The 17,726-nt window shown below is 35.5% G+C and overlaps 1 protein-coding gene across 1 annotated transcript in view; it reads right to left on the bottom strand.

The window, feature by feature from the left end:
- Window positions 1–17,726, bottom strand: part of WASHC4 (WASH complex subunit 4) — a 44,668-nt gene that overhangs the window by 23,542 nt on the left and 3,400 nt on the right. Inside the window, exons 2-19 of the mRNA XM_081956649.1 lie at window positions 17,316–17,455; window positions 16,059–16,112; window positions 15,621–15,686; window positions 15,429–15,474; window positions 13,683–13,750; window positions 11,645–11,727; window positions 10,124–10,166; window positions 9,645–9,748; window positions 7,330–7,450; window positions 5,506–5,629; window positions 5,286–5,413; window positions 4,095–4,255; window positions 3,792–3,918; window positions 2,809–2,934; window positions 1,879–1,986; window positions 1,366–1,512; window positions 1,142–1,221; window positions 434–539 (exon numbers count right to left, since the gene is read on the bottom strand). Coding sequence (XP_081812775.1) covers window positions 434–539; window positions 1,142–1,221; window positions 1,366–1,512; window positions 1,879–1,986; window positions 2,809–2,934; window positions 3,792–3,918; window positions 4,095–4,255; window positions 5,286–5,413; window positions 5,506–5,629; window positions 7,330–7,450; window positions 9,645–9,748; window positions 10,124–10,166; window positions 11,645–11,727; window positions 13,683–13,750; window positions 15,429–15,474; window positions 15,621–15,686; window positions 16,059–16,112; window positions 17,316–17,455 — 1,832 coding nt within the window. The remainder of the gene's footprint in view (window positions 1–433; window positions 540–1,141; window positions 1,222–1,365; window positions 1,513–1,878; window positions 1,987–2,808; window positions 2,935–3,791; window positions 3,919–4,094; window positions 4,256–5,285; window positions 5,414–5,505; window positions 5,630–7,329; window positions 7,451–9,644; window positions 9,749–10,123; window positions 10,167–11,644; window positions 11,728–13,682; window positions 13,751–15,428; window positions 15,475–15,620; window positions 15,687–16,058; window positions 16,113–17,315; window positions 17,456–17,726) is intronic.

Here is a 17,726-nt window from a genome sequence, read left to right as displayed (position 1 = left end):
TCTTATCAATTAGCAATACTTGTAATTATATTAGAATTACAGGTAGTCATCAATTTAGCTGAACCATTTGTCTAGTGACCATTCTAAGTTATAGCACAGAAAAAAAGTGACTTATGACCGTTTTTCACACTTATAACCATGGCAACATCCCCATGGTCAGAGAGTCCAAATTTGGGCACATGGCAACTGGCATGTAATTATTATAACCGTTGCATTGTCCCAGAACTATGTGCTCACCATTTGTAACCTTCCCAACGAGCTTCCAACAAGTCAATGGGAAAAGCCAGATTCTTATAACCACTGCATGATTCACTTAACAACTGCCTTGCTTACCAATGGAAATTTTGGGCTCAATTGTGGTTGTAAGTCAAGGACTACCTGTACAACATCTCTGTAATTTTCCTGGATATTTCAGATTTAATGTTTTACTTACATGTAATCTCGCAGCATCCACTGCGTTTTCATAAACATCATCCAGATAAATTGGAAATATCGTTCTGTGCCAGTACAAAAAGCAACAATCACACTGTGCTTGGACTCTAAAATGGAAAAAAATAACGTTACTAAGGAAAACAATATTCGTAATTCAGAACTAATTTCAAAGAGTCAGATATTTACTCAGAATGCATTTTATAATCTATTTTCACAATCGTAAGAGACAAAACCTGACTTCTAAACAAACATATATTCTCGGGGATGCTGACTTCTATTTTTAAAGCTCAGTTTTATAATGAAAATATATAATCCAGTCTACAGCAAGCATCATGATGTGGCAAACCGTCTGCCACACTACCCTATTCTAGGTATGCCAGGATGTATAAGACCAGAGATGGTATGAAGCCAATTCTGACAGGTTCTGCAGAACCGGTAGCGGAAATTTTGAGTAGTTCAGAGAACCAGCAAATAGGCTGGCCCCGCCCCCAGCTGATCTTCTTTTGTTAACCTGGAGAAGGGAGCTGGAAAGCAGGTTAGTGTGGTGGACAGGAAATGGGGATTTTGCAGTATCCTTCCCCTGTCATGCCCACAAAGCAATGCCCACAAAACACCACCATGCCCAGCAAGCAACGCCCACAGAACTGGTAGTAAAAAAATTTGAATCCCACCATTGTGTAAGACTTTATCATTTTATAGCTTTATTTACCGTTCCCTAAGTTCACTGATTAAGGCCAACTTTTTCATAACTACTTGAAGAGGAAGGAGTTCTTCATCTTTAAATGTTTTCTGCAAAAAAAAAAAAAAAATAGAGGGGCAAGCTATTGGTTGCCTCAGTGGTTGCTATCAAACTAATATTTGCATCAATCATTAACCACAAAATTTTTTATATTATTGCTTATAAGCAGATAAGGAAGGAACTGTTACACTTACCATTTGCGTGCCCACACTGAGGGCAAGAGAAATTATGAGTCTCCTCTGTTTTGTGCTAGGGCCATTAAGGGTGTTTTCGGCCAGCACAAGGGCAGAAAGTACATCAAGGCGCTGTTCACTGTACTTTTTGTCAGAAATTACTCTTTTCTTTAAATGATAAAGATAAGGATAAGGGGAAGGCGAAGGGACAGAGAAAACCAATATTTTGGGATTAGTAATTCAGAAAACACTTCAGCTAGTAAACTTTATTTCAGAGATTGACAAATATATTTCTTTTTTTTTAAATTCCAAACTAGACCAGTTTTAAAGCCAAAACAAATTAATCCAGTGATTAAAATTTACATACTAGCAAACCAAAGGATCCCTTATTTGGCATTTTCATACCCAAACGAGCATAAATGATGTCAGGTTTTATTCTTGCCGCTCTGAAGTTCCTTATAATTTATCCAAAGAGCAGCTTGTCCAGTTTTTTATAATCACTGAGCTTAAAATTGATTGAAATTGCTTTCCCACCTTGGCTACAGCAATGGCATTGAGAGCCTGATGTTGAAGATGCTGAATTATATGTGTCACCGAATCAGCAACAGTCATACTTCTTCTGTAAAATGTATATTCTATTGCCTAAAGTTGTGCAAATTTCATAGCACAAAATAAAAACAAAAGTTAATATCAAACTCTGCAATCAATCAGATAATCAATTCTCACACTTATTGTCTCATCTGCACACAAAAGGTCAAATTTAAAACAAGCTTTATTAAAATGAAAGAATACATGATTTTTTTCAAATCAAAGCATATAATCTCTAACATAGTATGAACTTTCGAAAGAAGCATTGAAGTTATATTAACAAATCACGAACTATGGTAACATTACAAAGATTATGCTAGATTTTTAGATAACTGCATATTTTTATGTGTGTCCCATGAATGAGATAGACACTGTTGACACAAGAATAATTTGCTAAACCTTAGCATGAATTTGGATTCGGGTGTTGTATTTTAGCCATCCTCTAGAACTAAAAGATATTATTTTACTAAGATTAAAGAATGCAGCAAAGATAACAAAACATTTAACCATGGAGATATGTATACCTTAAATGGAATTAGACAAAAGCATGTTGTTAAATTGCCATTTACTAGAATTGTGCTATGTTTCACTTAACAGAATATTACTTCAGATTGTGAATATAATAGCTGTTTGCAACTCTTGAAAGCATCTGTAGAGGGTGGCCATGTGATCCTATGAAAGGATGCAGCTGCTTTAAAGAGCACAGACAAGTGCTAGATTAATATGCTTGTGTGTTCTGAAGAATCATATTGAAGAGCTTACTGTCCAGTTTCACCCTATGTCATCAATTAAACATGCATCACTTATCCTAAAATGTTATTGAAGAACCATTGTTAATATTTGTGTCAGTGAGGATATGCAAACACCTCGACTTACTTTGAGTAGTTCCACAAGCCTGCATAATGCTTTAACTGAGGTTTTAGTCATTGGCTTCTGCATTGACATGTGCAGATTCATTGTAGTTCTGATTATATTTCTAAGGCTGTAAGCATAGAGAAAGCCCTAAAATGGGAAAAATGAATCAATTACATCTTCCGTGTATCATTATAAATGTGCATTTCTAAAACATTTGCCAGTTTCTTGACTGTTTGTGGATAAGGTCAATGGCAGTGACCAGTGCAATCTCTTCCCATATTCAATGAGACATCTTCTGTCCTATCAATACTGAAGAAATTGATTCAGACACCTCCTGGCTCTTCGGGCAGTGGGCAGTTGGTGGTCAATACTATGTTTCCCCGAAAATAAGACAGGGTCTTATTTTCTTTTGACCCTCGAAATAAGCACTTGGCTTTATATTCGGGAAGGTCTTATTATTTTTGAGATGCAGGAAGCGGCGAGAGTGGTCAGCTCATGGCTGCTGCTGCGTTGCAATATTTTCGGGGAGGGCTTATTTTAATGCATGCGCTCAAAAGCGCTCAAATTAACGCTTCAAATTTTAAAAATTTTGTAATATATTAAAATTGTGATATATTAAAACATATTTTGGTGCCTAGACACTGTATTTCTTAAGGCAACAGTTATTTACAGATATATCATTTTATCAAGTTAATTGATCAGGGATATTTTTTTTTGCTTTTAATACTAAGTAAGTATTCTACCTTTTGTTTTTCCCCCCCGTTTCTTACTAACATCATCATATAGTTTTATCTGTGCTCATTTTATGGAAGTTTTTTTAAAAATTCTTACTTGAAATTTATAATAATGTATTTTGTATCGGTCAATGACTGCAAAAAAATCTATTCATTCATAACTTCTAACCAATTTGTTCATAAGAATGGGGGATTGTGTAATATGGATCTGATTGTATACAGTATAGACAGTATTTTATTATTGGTTTTTGAAACTAAGCATATACACACCTGTATAAAAACATTGCATCTATTACTGAGATCTTCAGCAAACTTATCCATCCGTTGTTCCCTTGACAAAAGAGATTCCATTTTCATCATCCAGGAGCTCACAAATACATAATAAGTTTGCATGTCTCTAAAAAGAAAACAAATAATAGTTTCTTAAACATTTTGACTAAGATTTAGAAGGCTAAACACGGATTTGAAATGGTGTCTGAATTCAGAAACAATGGCTTGTTATCATGCCAAACCTACTAGGACAAAACAGAAACTTGTAGGGGAAAAAAATAAGTGTTTACTCCCCAAACTTACTTTGTAAGCAACTGAGCCTTTTGCTGTAAAAAACTTTCTCTCTGTAATTTAATTGCATGAAAACTTTTTCTGTCCAGAAGCTTGGCAACAGCTGGCATCTTCTGAAGCAAAAAGTTGTCAGCAAACCAAATGACATTAGCTGTTAGTGTGATAGCTGGCACCTATAGCATTAGCAGAAAAATTTTAGGTAAGAGAGAGAAAAGTATCTTTTAGAGTAGATAATAGATTTTCATAACAAATGTATTCCAAGACTCTTAATAAACCATTCTTTTACTACATAAATTTTACAATTATAAAAATGTTCTAATTTTACTTAGTCTGATCTGAGTCTCATATTATATGACACCACTTCATTCCCCAAAGTTATTTACTCAGCATTTAAAAATAGTCTTTAGCCTATACAATATTTGCAGAAGAAGCATGGACATGGAAACATTTGGCATTTTTTATGAGAAAAATGAAAAGAAGATAACATCCCTTACTAAGACTATTCATAAGTCCAGATACTTTTTTGAAGGAGGAGCTAAGCCATACATGAATAAATAATAGCTCTCACTGAACTCCCTAGAAATTTGTTGTACTTATGATTAAACTATTAACTTGATAACACTTATTGTCGAACTACCAGCCATTCTACACAATAGCATTACACTAACACATGCACTTCATCCTTTACCAAACACTTTAAGCACTATAGATGTAAAATACGATATTGCAGATTCTTTAACTGTGGATGGATATAAAATTTGTTTTGCAAATCTCTTATGCAAATTTTCAAATTATGACAATGAAACCTAGTTATTATAGACAATTTGAGGAAAGGGTAACTATTATTTATGAAAGTAGTCCAATAAAAAAGTACATCACAGTGCCAATATTTATCATTTATGAAATAGTACTTCATTTGCACTATGACATCACATCTCTTGATGATAAAATGATGTAAATTGTTAACAGAGATTTGAACTGTTGTATGCAAAGCCTTTTGTATTGAAGTTCACTAAATCAAGCTTTCATTCTAGTAAAGAGGAGCAACACTACTTGCTGAAATTGTCAAAAAGATTGAATATGATCATAAATTTAATTCTGGTTGTTATTTGTTGCAACGTCATTCACAAGCATCTTATCTAATTTGTATGTTGGTTATCAAATTCTAAGTTTGATAAAAGTTACAAGCAGTAAAATATTCACCTTTTTGCAAATGTCCAGTAACAATTTGTAAAATTTCTTATCTACAGTTCGAAAAATCTGAAAATGTAGTACAAAGAGACCACAAATTCCAACATACTTATCTCTCTGGTCAATTTCAGAAGGTTCACCTTAAACAAACAGGCACGAGAATTAGTTTTTGAAATTTACCCCAAAATATAGAATCTTAATATTAATATAAAAAGGTTCTGTTCTGCATTACCGAGTTTAGCTTCAACATTTGCAAAAATTGTGCGAATACTATGCGCAAACTCCTCAGCAAATATGCTGTTCTTTGAAACTGACATGCCTCCATTGAGACAATCAAATTGCTGTTCTATACAAGCCTGAATAAGAGAAATAAAATCAGTTTACAGTATTAGTATTAATGAGAACACAATCATATTCAAAATTTCATTAAAAACAAATAACAGCATGTGGTTCTTACTGTGTTCTATTAAAATAAAAGTTTTATTGGAAATTTAAGAGTATTAACATCTATTCATAGGGATTGTTGGTAGATCATCTGATTTTTTTTTTTTTGTTGTTATATTCAATGTATACATTTATGGACTGAAATCAGCAGTATTTATGGGACCCACAGCTCATTTAGTTTTACTTTGCTTCCTTCTTACCAGAAGTGAGTAAAAGCAGCCAGAAATGACTGTAGTCTATATGATGTTCAACCACGCTATTATTATTATTATTATTATTATTATTATTATTATTATTATTATTATTATTTATTCACATTTCTAAACCGCCCCCTCTCCCAAAAAGGGACTCGGGGCGGTGTACAGTCCACAATAAATCACAGATAAAATACAAATATAAATAGAACTATAGATATATGTATGTATGTGGAGGAGGTTAAAATTAAGAGTACTGTACAGAAGAATAAATATGAGGCTAAAAGCCCTAAAAACAATTAAAACTAAAACATTACCCTTAAAATAACCAGATGAGAGTATACTACCAGGAGTTCATAGATGTAACATTTATAATCATGCCAGGCCAGCTAGTCAGAACAGGTGAGTCTTTTTGTCGGAAGGAGCGGAAGTCCGAGGTGGTTCTAATGTCGGGGGGGGGAGGTCATTCCAGAGGGTTGGGCCCATCACAGAGAAGGCTCTACTCCTTGGCGCCGCCCGCTGGCATTGCCTAGTGGACGGCACTTGGAGAAGGCCCTCCCTGTGAGAGCGGATTGGCCGCAGGGATGTATGTGGGAGGATTAAATTTGTGGTTTCCAATAGCAATAGCACTTAAGACTTACATACCACCCAATAATGCTTTGCAGCACTCTGGGCAGTTTACAGTGTCAGCAGGATCTAGGACAACTTGCTGTGGCTAATTCGCTGCAGTCAACTCATGGCCAACTCACCACGGGACAACTTGCCACAAGACAACAATTACACTAATAGCAAAGAAATGGTGGAATGCAATTAATAAAGAAAGGATGCCAAAGGAAGGACAAAATGAAATGTGAATGACAAAAATTAAAATAATGTTTTGATTATTTCAAATAATTAAATTGAATTGTTGAATTGTCCAGTAGCGAATTGGCCTGTGGAGAGTTGTTCCTCAGTGAGTTGGCCGTGGCAAGTTGGCTGCAGCGAATTGCCCAATTTCAGAGTCAGCATCATGCCCCCCAACAATCTGAATCCTCATTTTACCAACTTTGGAAGGATGGATGGAAAGCTGAGTCAACCTTGAGCCCTGTCAGGATTGAACTGCAATATCCTCCCCTTGAAAGTGAAAGATTTTTTTAAAAAACAAGTGGAAACAAAAACTTTCTGAACAAAAGATCTGGAAATCTTACCACCAATAAACTAATTTTTGAATGCAACTAATATTTTGACACTTAACTTGTCAGAATGTTAAGCATACAATTCAAAAAAAAGAAAGAAATAGAAGCATTCAAATTAAAATCGTCAAAACATTTGGAGATTTTATACTATAGATTGTACTGTATTACACAATTGTACACTATAGATTCTGCAGGCCACATTTACACTCTATAAAGGAAATTAGACAGTATTTATCATACTACCTGGAATATCATGCCATCCAATAGCTGACTTTCTAATTTTAACAACAATTTTTCAAATGGTTTCAGTTTATCTTCTTGGATTCCAAATTTAGGAGGATTGTGGTGGACAGATTTTAATAGCCTGGTCAAAGAAAAGAGAAAAAAAATAAAGGAATATTCTTTAATGGAGTCTTTCATGGACATCGCAAGGGTGTTTTTTCAGGAAGCAACTGGACTTTGTTTTTTCTTTGAAGATGTTTCACTTCCCATCCAAAAAGCTTCTTCAGCTCTGACCAGATAGTGGGGAACAGAATGATTTATATTCTTTGCAGACAGCTGGTCATTTGCATTCTTTTAGAGCGTCATTGAGGCCACTTGGAGGTTTATCTATGTCCTCAGGGTCACCTGAGTAAGTGCTTTCTTGGCTGCAAGATGTTTTCTGCCCTATGTCCCATCGCTGTTGAAGACGGGTGCAGGCTGTTGGTGATGAGTCTGTGTTGTCTGCATCTCAAACTGAAGCGCAAATGGTTCCTGCAGTCTGCATTTTTTTTCATACTCCACCCTCCTGAAAAAGCACTTTTGGGACAACCATGACCTGGATGACTGAGAATATTCATACACTGTTTCATGGACACAATTAGATTTTAAGAATTTTCAGAGGGTTATAGAGTTAAACCAAGCATTATTATTTTTTGCTTCTTCTTAACAAAGGAAATATGTTGTTACAGAAGTAGCTTTGTAGTTTGACTGCATTCATTGGGCAATAGGCCTGTGGAACAACAAGGCAGATTTATCCATAGGGCTAGCCTTGGTGGAAAAAAAAGATGCCCATCTACATTATGGCAGAAGGTATGGGTCTGCAGGGCTAATTCAAAAATATTTCATAATGGTCATTGTACAAATAGCTATAGAAGTCAACTTGTAGGAGAGATGTGTAGCATAAAAATATAATAAATAATTACAATATTAAATGTTTATCATCAAATAAGTAATATTTAATAAATATTTAATTAAATAAGTTATATTTAATGATCCCTTCCACAAAAAAGTGTCATCTTTTAAAAAAAAAATTTAAAATTATTTGCATATATACTGAATAGTGTGATTATCCGGGCGTTTCACTTGCCATGAAAACCAAAGTGAAAAACAAATAACATATTATTTAAACAGTGCTAGCATTGTAGAGTTATTTTTGACCATCATATTCATTCTAATACATCAATGCATATATAGGATCTCTTTCCAAGTCCACCTAACCTAATTTTTCCATATTCCAACTTCCACCTCGTGCTTCTAACCATTGTCAGAATCTGTTCCATGTCTCATAATTTTCTGTCTCTCCTTTGTCTTTTATTTTTAACATTAGTCTATCCATTTCTGCACAGACTAATATCTTCCTTATTATCTCCTTCTCGGAAGGGGTGTTTTCACTCTTCCACTGCTGCACATACACCATTCTTGCTGCAGTCAGGATGTGTAGTACTAAGTATATTGTCTCTTTATCATAGCCATTTGGTATAATGCCTAATAGAAATAATTCTGCCTTGAACTCTACATTGTCTAACCATTTTTTCTAACCACAAATGAATTTGTATCCAAAATTTCCTTGCTTTTTTACAGGTCCAAAAGTGTCATCTTGTTGGACCCAAGCTGTTCCTTCTCAGTGGTAGTACCAGCCCTGCAGAATAGCCTTGATCTTGTTAGTTTTTTGGAAGACTCTGAAGACTTGGCTATTTTCTCCAGGGATCTGGAGGTTAAGTGAGCCCTGCTGCTTATTATGCATTCTTTTGTGATTGAGGATTACTTTGGGTTCATCAGTTTTATGCTTGGTCTTTGATTTCTGTAGCCCACTCAGAGGCACTTTTGGTGGCCATGTGAACTGTACTAAATACAGAAAAAGAAAGAGATAATAAATATTAATTGGTACTAATAACATCTTATGGAGATTCTCAGCCATCCAAGTCATGGTTGTCCCAAAGGTGCTTTATCAAAAGGCAATTGGACTTTGGTTTTCTGTGAAGCCGATTCGCTTCTCACTCAGGAAGCTTCAGAACTGTACAGTATAGAAGAAGCCTCTTGTATGAGAAGCAAAACGTCTTCAAAGGAAAGCCAAATCCAGTTGCCTTTTGAATAAGCATCTTTGTGATACTAATAAGGAACTGCAAGATCTTTTAGAAGTATCCAGTAGAACTTCCACTCGAGACCCACTGTTATGAACAGATAACTGGATACTTTCAACTATCTTGTTAATGTTATTTTCTATAGTATTCGATAATGCTCTACAATAAAAGTAATTATTTTTCTATGGAAAAAAATAAGCAAATTTACCCACATACCTTTTGTACATAGTCCAGTGATCTTTCAAGGTGGCATGATTGTTTACTATCTCATCAAGTGTAAGTAGAACTGTCAGTAGTTCTCCAAGATGCTCATACATAGTCTGTTGGAAAAATTACATCATTGATCTGAGAACATATCCCATACACCCAGCAGAACTTACTTTAAATAAGCAGTCCTAGGATTGCACTCAACATATCCCCCTAAAAATACTAAGCACTACAGATGTAAATATGTAATATAAGGAGGTAACAGTATTGAATATAATGCTTTCTTCACTGTACTTTAAAAAAAAACTTACTGGGAAATAAGGGATCCCAATAAAATAGACATTCTGGACTATTAAAGAACTTAATATAATATCTGTCTTAGTATTTTAAAAAATCTGCCAAGGAACATTTGATATATTTAAATAAAATCTTAAGGTTAACAACTTAAAAGGAATTTTGTAATAAACGGTATAAAAATAAAACATTACCTGAAAATGAACTCCTGAAGTCTCTATCACTTTAGGTGTATTCCTGGAAAACAAAACATATTTCATGTTACTTAATATACACGTTTTAAGGACCCAAGCCTTTAACATTTCTAAATAAATCTGGAAATTACTTCCAATGTGCAAACCATGGGAAGGTAATTCTTGCAAACTGAGACTTACTAAAACAGTTAGTATTAGAATCAAATTACTATGTCCCAGGTAGTTATGGAATACAGGCCTATTCAAGTTTCAATCCAGAAACCTAAACATCACCCATCAGCCAAGTATGCTACTCAGCTATTTTTGATCCTAATCCACCTAATCCCAATCAACGAACCATGATTCCAAAAGCACTATGGTGATGTAATTATGCAACTTTGTATAATCCAAAGTGGAGAACATTCAATTTGGTGAGGCACAACTATACATGATGATTGGAATAATGCCTTGTGTGAACTTACTAATCTTTCATTTTAACTCTATATTTTAAAATATTTTAAGTTTTATTACAAAGAGACTGATTACTAATCTCATCTGTTTAAAAAAAAATCTTAAAAAGATAAACTCAGAAGAGAATTGCTGCTTGATAGAATAGTGAAGATACTACAGATGCAAACTACTTCCAAGACAGTCAATACCTGAACAAGGATTGGGAAAAACCATACAGCAGTGGTCCTCAACCTCTTCTTCACTACGGATTCCCTTTAAATACCTTTTTGTGGCCGCACATTATGGCCACAGACCCTCAACACTTAACTCAAGATTTAAATCATAACATTTCTTCAAGCCTTTAGAAGTGCCCTGTGACACCACAATCTGTGGTACACGGACCACAGATTAACAACCACTGCTGTAGAACTTTGCAGAAAGCCAAACATTTTAGCTATTGCTTTTAATATTTTATGAGAGCTGACCGATCAACAACTCATTTAAGAGAATGTGCCACAGCGTGCTTTTAGCTTCTGAAAGTGTACCATTCTTTTGGCACAATTACAAAAAACGGATGTGGAAACATTATCTGCAACTTGCCATGTTAGCAAACTGTAAGTAATGGAAATAATATACACTTTCAAACCACAATAATACACACACACACACACACACACACACACACACACACACCAGAGGTGGGTTGCTGCTGTTTCGGCCCGGATCAGGCGAACTGGTAGTAATGGCGGCGGGAAGATACGCCCATCCGCCTGGATGCTTGTGCGCATGAGCAGAAGTGTCACGCATGGGAGCGCGTCCAAAGTGGTAGTAAAAAAATTAGCAACCCACCTCTGATATATGGCCAAGAAAGGTCATAAAATGGGGCAAAACTTACTTAACCTTGCTTAACAATGGACATTTTGAGTTCAAGTGTGGTCACAAGTCAAGGACTATCTGTATATTAAAAGACGATCTAACTTTTTTTAATGAGGGCAAAGACCCAAAACATTCCCATTCCCCCAGAACTAATAATTTAGAAAACTGATCAACATGCCGGACCTATTAATTTATTCTTAGCTAGCAAATAATTACTTGTTACTGGTATAAAGGGCAGCTAACTGGTGCACTACGTTCATCACCACTTCATAGCACCGTGTCACAAAACAAGACAGCTCCTGCAATGATAAATTTGCACTGATCAGTAAAATAAATACACTAAATATACCTATTTTACTCACAAACGATTCCATATTACTGAATGGATCACCTACCTTTCCATCTGAGAGTACAAGGTGGCAGTTTATAGGAGGTCCTTCCTCATTTTATCCTCCCAAGAATAATCCTGTAAGGTAGGCTGAGCTAAGAGATTGCAACTGACCCAGTGATATCCATGGTGAAGAAGGAACTTTGGCACACAAATGTATTTTAAGAGCTAAACCAACTACAATTATAATAAACACAAGATTTCTTGAATGTTTTGTTTGGAGTAGTATCTGATCCCTTTGGCTTTTGTACCTCAATGCTTATTTCTGTTTATAGCGCACAGCCTATAAAATGCTTAACAGTTTATGTTCTGCACTGTTATTGTATTCTTTAATTCTCTGCATTTAATTCAACAAAGAAAAACATGATACTAGGCAGGTGTTTTGAACTTCGACTCCCTGCAGCTTCAAACATCATAAACAATTGCAAAAAAAAAAAAAAAAACCTGTAGAAGCTATAACTCAAAACCTCTGGAGGATATCAGGTTTTTTATTTAGCCTCTTCAGAGATCAATGTCTGAAAGGGAAAACAGGCAGCAGCACAACTCATTAGTTATTTAAGAACTGCATAGAAGCAACCATGTATTTGCTGTAACTGTACTCAGGAAATTGAGTAATAGTCATTTACGACTCCACCTAGAGAATGAATCTGCAGCTATATTTTCGGTTCTGTGAATACAGATTTACTTTGGAAAGTTGCAAAAGAACAACGGGAATAAGATGAACATTTTAAATTGTCTGCATTTATCTTCAAACGAGATGAAAGATTGGCTTTTAAAAGGTTGCCAATGTATTGCAGGGCTGGAAAAGCTGGATTAAAGCAGGAAGCCTCAGGTTCAAGTCCATCCTCAGTCATGGAAACTCACTGGGTGAATTTGATTCAGTCACTTTCTCTGAGCCCAGTCTAGTTCAGAGGGTTGCTGTTGTGATGATAAAATAAAGGGAAATCCCAGTGTAAACTGCCCAGAGTTTTTTGTGATGGGGTATACAACAAATAAACAAAGAGAATTAGGACTTATTCATCCGCAATTCTAAAATAAAAAATGAAATAAAATCTAATAAATTGAAATTAAAAAAAACAGAAAGTTGACTTCAAGCTCATTTTACTGCCGGATAATCTTTTTAAAAACCAGCTCCCTTTTTATTAAGTGTTGCTTAGCAAAAACCAATCACAAGGTCCTGAAATTATGCCAAATGCAAAGGCATGATTATATACAGCAAAATTCAAGTCCTATTAATAAATACATTGTTTGTTGGTTTTCATCAAAAACATTCTCTCTTTAAGATGTTTTCCCGAGCTATACTTGCAGTATGAACTAAAAGTGATTCTTCAAATAGCTACAGTTTTGGCAAAACACACAAGTTCATACTATTTCTAAAAGTTAATTGCCATACTGCATATAATTTTTTCTGATTTTCAAGGGAGGAAATGCCCACAATACTAAATCCCTTATTAGGGGCACCGATAGTCGAGAATAAGGAGAAGATTCATTGTCTACCATTGAATACATCTAATGTTATCACCTAGACTGCCTTTTCCTTACTAACCCAAACCTAGTAGAATTGTTAGTCTTATTGCTCTTTTTCAAGGCATACAGATTCATCTGCAGATGGGAGTGTTTTAATCCACCACAGACATACTACAAATAGATGCATGCAAGGGTTTGTTATAAAATCTGAGCAAAGAGAAAAACAGAAAGCTAAGAACATTACAACTCTACTTACCACCAATTCACCCAAGGACATTTACCTAAATCACTTTTGTTGTTGTCATGGGGGTGGGGTGGGGGAATCCCATAGCACAATTAAGAAGTCAAACACTTAGCAAAGAAAAACATTCTGCAAAAAATCAGTACTATAGATATTACCTGGAGAAATGAAACAAATCTTCCCATCTGTATTTGACTATCTCCTTCCACCTTACTGGAATCCACAGCTTGAAAAATAAACATGAAAATTACCCTACTTTGGGAGAACTCAATCATTGCCAATCAATTACCCCAAATATACGTAGCCATTTTTTCCCCTAGTCATAAAACCAATGGAATTCAAATTAAAAGCTAAGCACAACACACTGCTTTCAAGTTTAAATTCTACTTTATTATCCTATACCATGCAAAAATTACCGTGCACAAAAAGAAACGGGGGGGGGGGGGATTTTTATTCTCTTACAGATTTGGCCATTTAGATCTATTTGCTTGGATGCTTCCCAAATAAATGTGCTTGAATTTGCCAACCTTTTTCCCAATCCCTGCATCACAGTCAAGAAGAAGCTATTGATAAAACAAATGTGACTTGTGCAGTTGTTTCAACACTCTCTCTGCTTCCTGCCAATGAACCAAATAATCAACAGTGCCTTGTTTTCATTTTGGCAGCATCGCATTGCGTGTTTCAAAATCAGGCATGACAAAAGAACAAACATCATAAAGATATTACCTGCTTAAGGTAATAGTGGTTCATATTATATTATTAGAAATACACACATATAAACAGACCCAGACACACCATCAATAAATGTCCGTTATTGAAGGACACTTCTAAGCATTAATTAGCTAATAACAAAATACAACTGTGAAAGCTGTGTATATTCATTATACTTAGGATAAAAACGGACGGTCAGCTACCGAAAACATCCAATATTGGTCAGACATTTTAAGTACTTGTAACTTCTGTACTGTCTGCTCACCATTTGGGTATTAACATTCTATTCATCACAAGATCAGCTTTAATTGAGATATTTCATGGCGTATTTATCAAAGCATCCAAACTGCATTACAGCAGTGAAACAATTTCTTAAGCATGTCATCAGTATTACCGTATAATCTCAAAGTTCTAAACCAGGGGCGTCAAACTCGTGGTCCACAGGCCAGATGCGTCACGCACTGGCCACGGCCACCCCCAGTTTAGCGAAGGGGGAAGTTGTGCTACATCACATGACGACGTGAGTTTGACACCCGTTCTAAACCAGATTACAAATCGGTTCCAACATATAAAATGCAACATACAGCGTGACATACGGTCTACTACTGCTCTTCATAAAATTTATTTTGCACACAAAGAAGACGTAAAAATAAACTATCTTAAACGAAGCTCTTCCTATTTTAGAGGATGCTATTTGCAGGTTGTTCCTATGCTACTGTTCGTAATGAGGTTGGAAATGAGGTTGGAAAGAATTTCAAAATTTATGCTCTGCTTTTCCTATCTTGTTGTATACAGTGGGACCTCGGGTGCCAACTGTAATCCATTCCAGGGCTTCTGTCGGCACCTGATTTGTTTTTGACCAGAAGCAAGACTGACTATGCATGTGCGCACACACAAAAAATGGCGTGGAAGGGGAAATCACCATGGCAGAGAAAACCGCCACGGCTGTGTTTATTCGGCACCTGAGGACATATTTGTAACCTGAGTGCAACATTTCCCAGATTTTTAGGTCGGTACCCAAATTATTCGTGGTCTGAGCCATTCGGGACCTGAGGTCCCACTGTAATTGGTAAACAAAGATTTAAGAAAGTTTGCTGTTTCTCAATAACAAAAGCATATTTGAAGCTTATTACTGCACACAGAATGTTTGAACAAGGTGTCCCATATAAACATAATTAATATACAATACTTACTTCCTTCACCATAAAACAGGAGGCCGTTATAAAACTTCGTTTCTGCCTAGGAATAAAAGCAGATTTCTTTTTTCTTGCACAATAGTTTATATAGTCTTAGTTGATAGAAATGCATGATTACATCTTAAATATCAAATGTAAATTATGTATGTAGCGGCTTATACATGATACAAGAGATAAGAAATATTTTACCTCATGTTTTAACTTTTTGATTTCACAGCAAAGAGCAGCATATACAGTAATGACTTTGTTCAAAACCTGGATAAGAGAAAAAAATGCAGAACTACTTTTATAAACAGAATAAAGGAGTGGATAAAATGTAAGTATGATATCATCTGTCTCACATGCACACTTTAATACATAAATAAATATGTTTAATTCAAGATGGACATTTCAACTTTAAGAAGTGGGACTTCCTGAATCCCGTCTCTTTGTCACATCTTTTAGATTATAAACCTGGGAGCAGAGAATATCTTGTTTATTACTGACTTTTGGCAAGCAGCTCTGGAAATATTTATAGTGAAAGGCAAAAGATAAAATGATTTAAAACGTATAAACAAAAGATATATTTTGTAAAGCAAAAAAGCAACTGCAATATGTTTGTAATGTTTTTGACACCAAGCAACATACCTTGTTTTCTGTCTTTATGAGTTCAAGTAAGGAAGACTGTTCATAAGGCAAAAGCTAAAATTAAGCAAAAATACGATCAGTTTAAGGGAAAACCAGAGATTTGCAGCATGATTGTTTTAGCTAAATGAAATAGGAAGCTTAATCCAAACTGCAATTACATAGGACAAACCATGTACTATACTCTGAGGAAACAAGTACCATACCGGACAGCCAAGAGATCCTTTAAAAAAATCATTCCAAAATTATTAAACAGATGATGGTTGTCACAAGCAAAATAGCAACAATAGTCAAAATCTTGAAATATAAATATATATTTATATTTTATAAAATATAAATATTGGAATGGGGTGGAAATGTTATATCTTACTTCCAAAACAGGGACGTAAAACTCAAGGCCCGGAGGCAGGATCCAGCCTACGGGTTACATAGATCCTGCTCTACCTACATAGTGACGCAGGGAAGCCCTGGAAACAACGAAGGACCGGCCTGCGGTACTCTGTCAGTGAAAATGGAGCTCCATTTTCACTGGCAGAGGGTTGCAGGAGGCAGCCAAAAACGGAGCTCAGGAGCTCATTTTCACTGGCAGAGTGCTCGGGCCACCAAAGGCGCCCCCGACAGGAGTGATGTTCTGCTGGCCACACTCACACCATCCCCTCAAGGTCAAACACAACCCTGATGCAGCCCTCAATGAAATTGAGTTTGACACCCCTGTTCTAGAAGCTTATTTAATGAATTAAATTGCTATCTTACCAGAGGCATGGAAAAAAATGTACATATACATACCATACATAAAGGTGTTTTTTTTCCAACTAGAATATTTTTGTACATGCATAACAAATGCAATAATTAACAGTTGAACTAATTAAATATAAACAAATACACCAACCAACTTGGGGAAAATTGCAAATACTTCTAGTGATGGCCTGAAGCCAAAATAGCCTACAACGAAGTGCCTGGTGGCAGTTAAATATTAATTATTCAACAGAAAGTGGTTCTAGACAGATGGCTCTCAATGCAATTATTCAAAAGGCAGCAGGCAGGTATTCCCTCTTCAGTGAGGTTAGATTAATCAACTGACTTTTCAACATGAACCCAGAATGGGAACTGGGGGGGAAATCCCACATAAACAGGCCAATAGGTTGGGGAAAGTTGCTCTGAATGTCTGGTTGCCTTATAAAATTCTGTGCAAGTATGGTATGTAATTGAATAGTAAGAGGCTTGAGTAAAACGGCATTGGCACATAAGGCATACACATACATTTAATGCAATGGGGTCAAGATTGAAGTCCCAAACATCTCCAATGGAATCATCCAATGCATCTTCAATTCTCTTCAACTGGGAAGTATATGCTTCCAGGAATTTCCCATAGTTCTTTAACTGCACTTCAGCATGGATTTCTAGGAGTAAACAGTATTTTCATTATAATCTTTGGAAATATGCAGATTAAGCTTGGAATCATACCTAAATTCAAGCAATTCCTTATTTACTTTTTTAAAAAATCACTCCAAGTCCCCTCGTCCATTTTCTTCACAGTTTTTTTGCTCCCAATCTGTTATTTTAATATTATTAAACAATCTATTATAAGACTATACAATAATAATAATTTTAATATTGTAGCAAAAAAATAACATTTCACCACAAGTCAGTCAATCTGCTATTTTGATAATA

The sequence above is a fragment of the Natrix helvetica genome (genome assembly GCF_964273705.1).
Source record: "Natrix helvetica genome assembly, chromosome: 6".
Lineage (NCBI taxonomy): Eukaryota > Metazoa > Chordata > Lepidosauria > Squamata > Natricidae > Natrix > Natrix helvetica.
The sequence above is the reverse complement of the archived record's forward strand: the minus strand, read 5'-3'. Positions and strand labels throughout refer to the sequence as shown.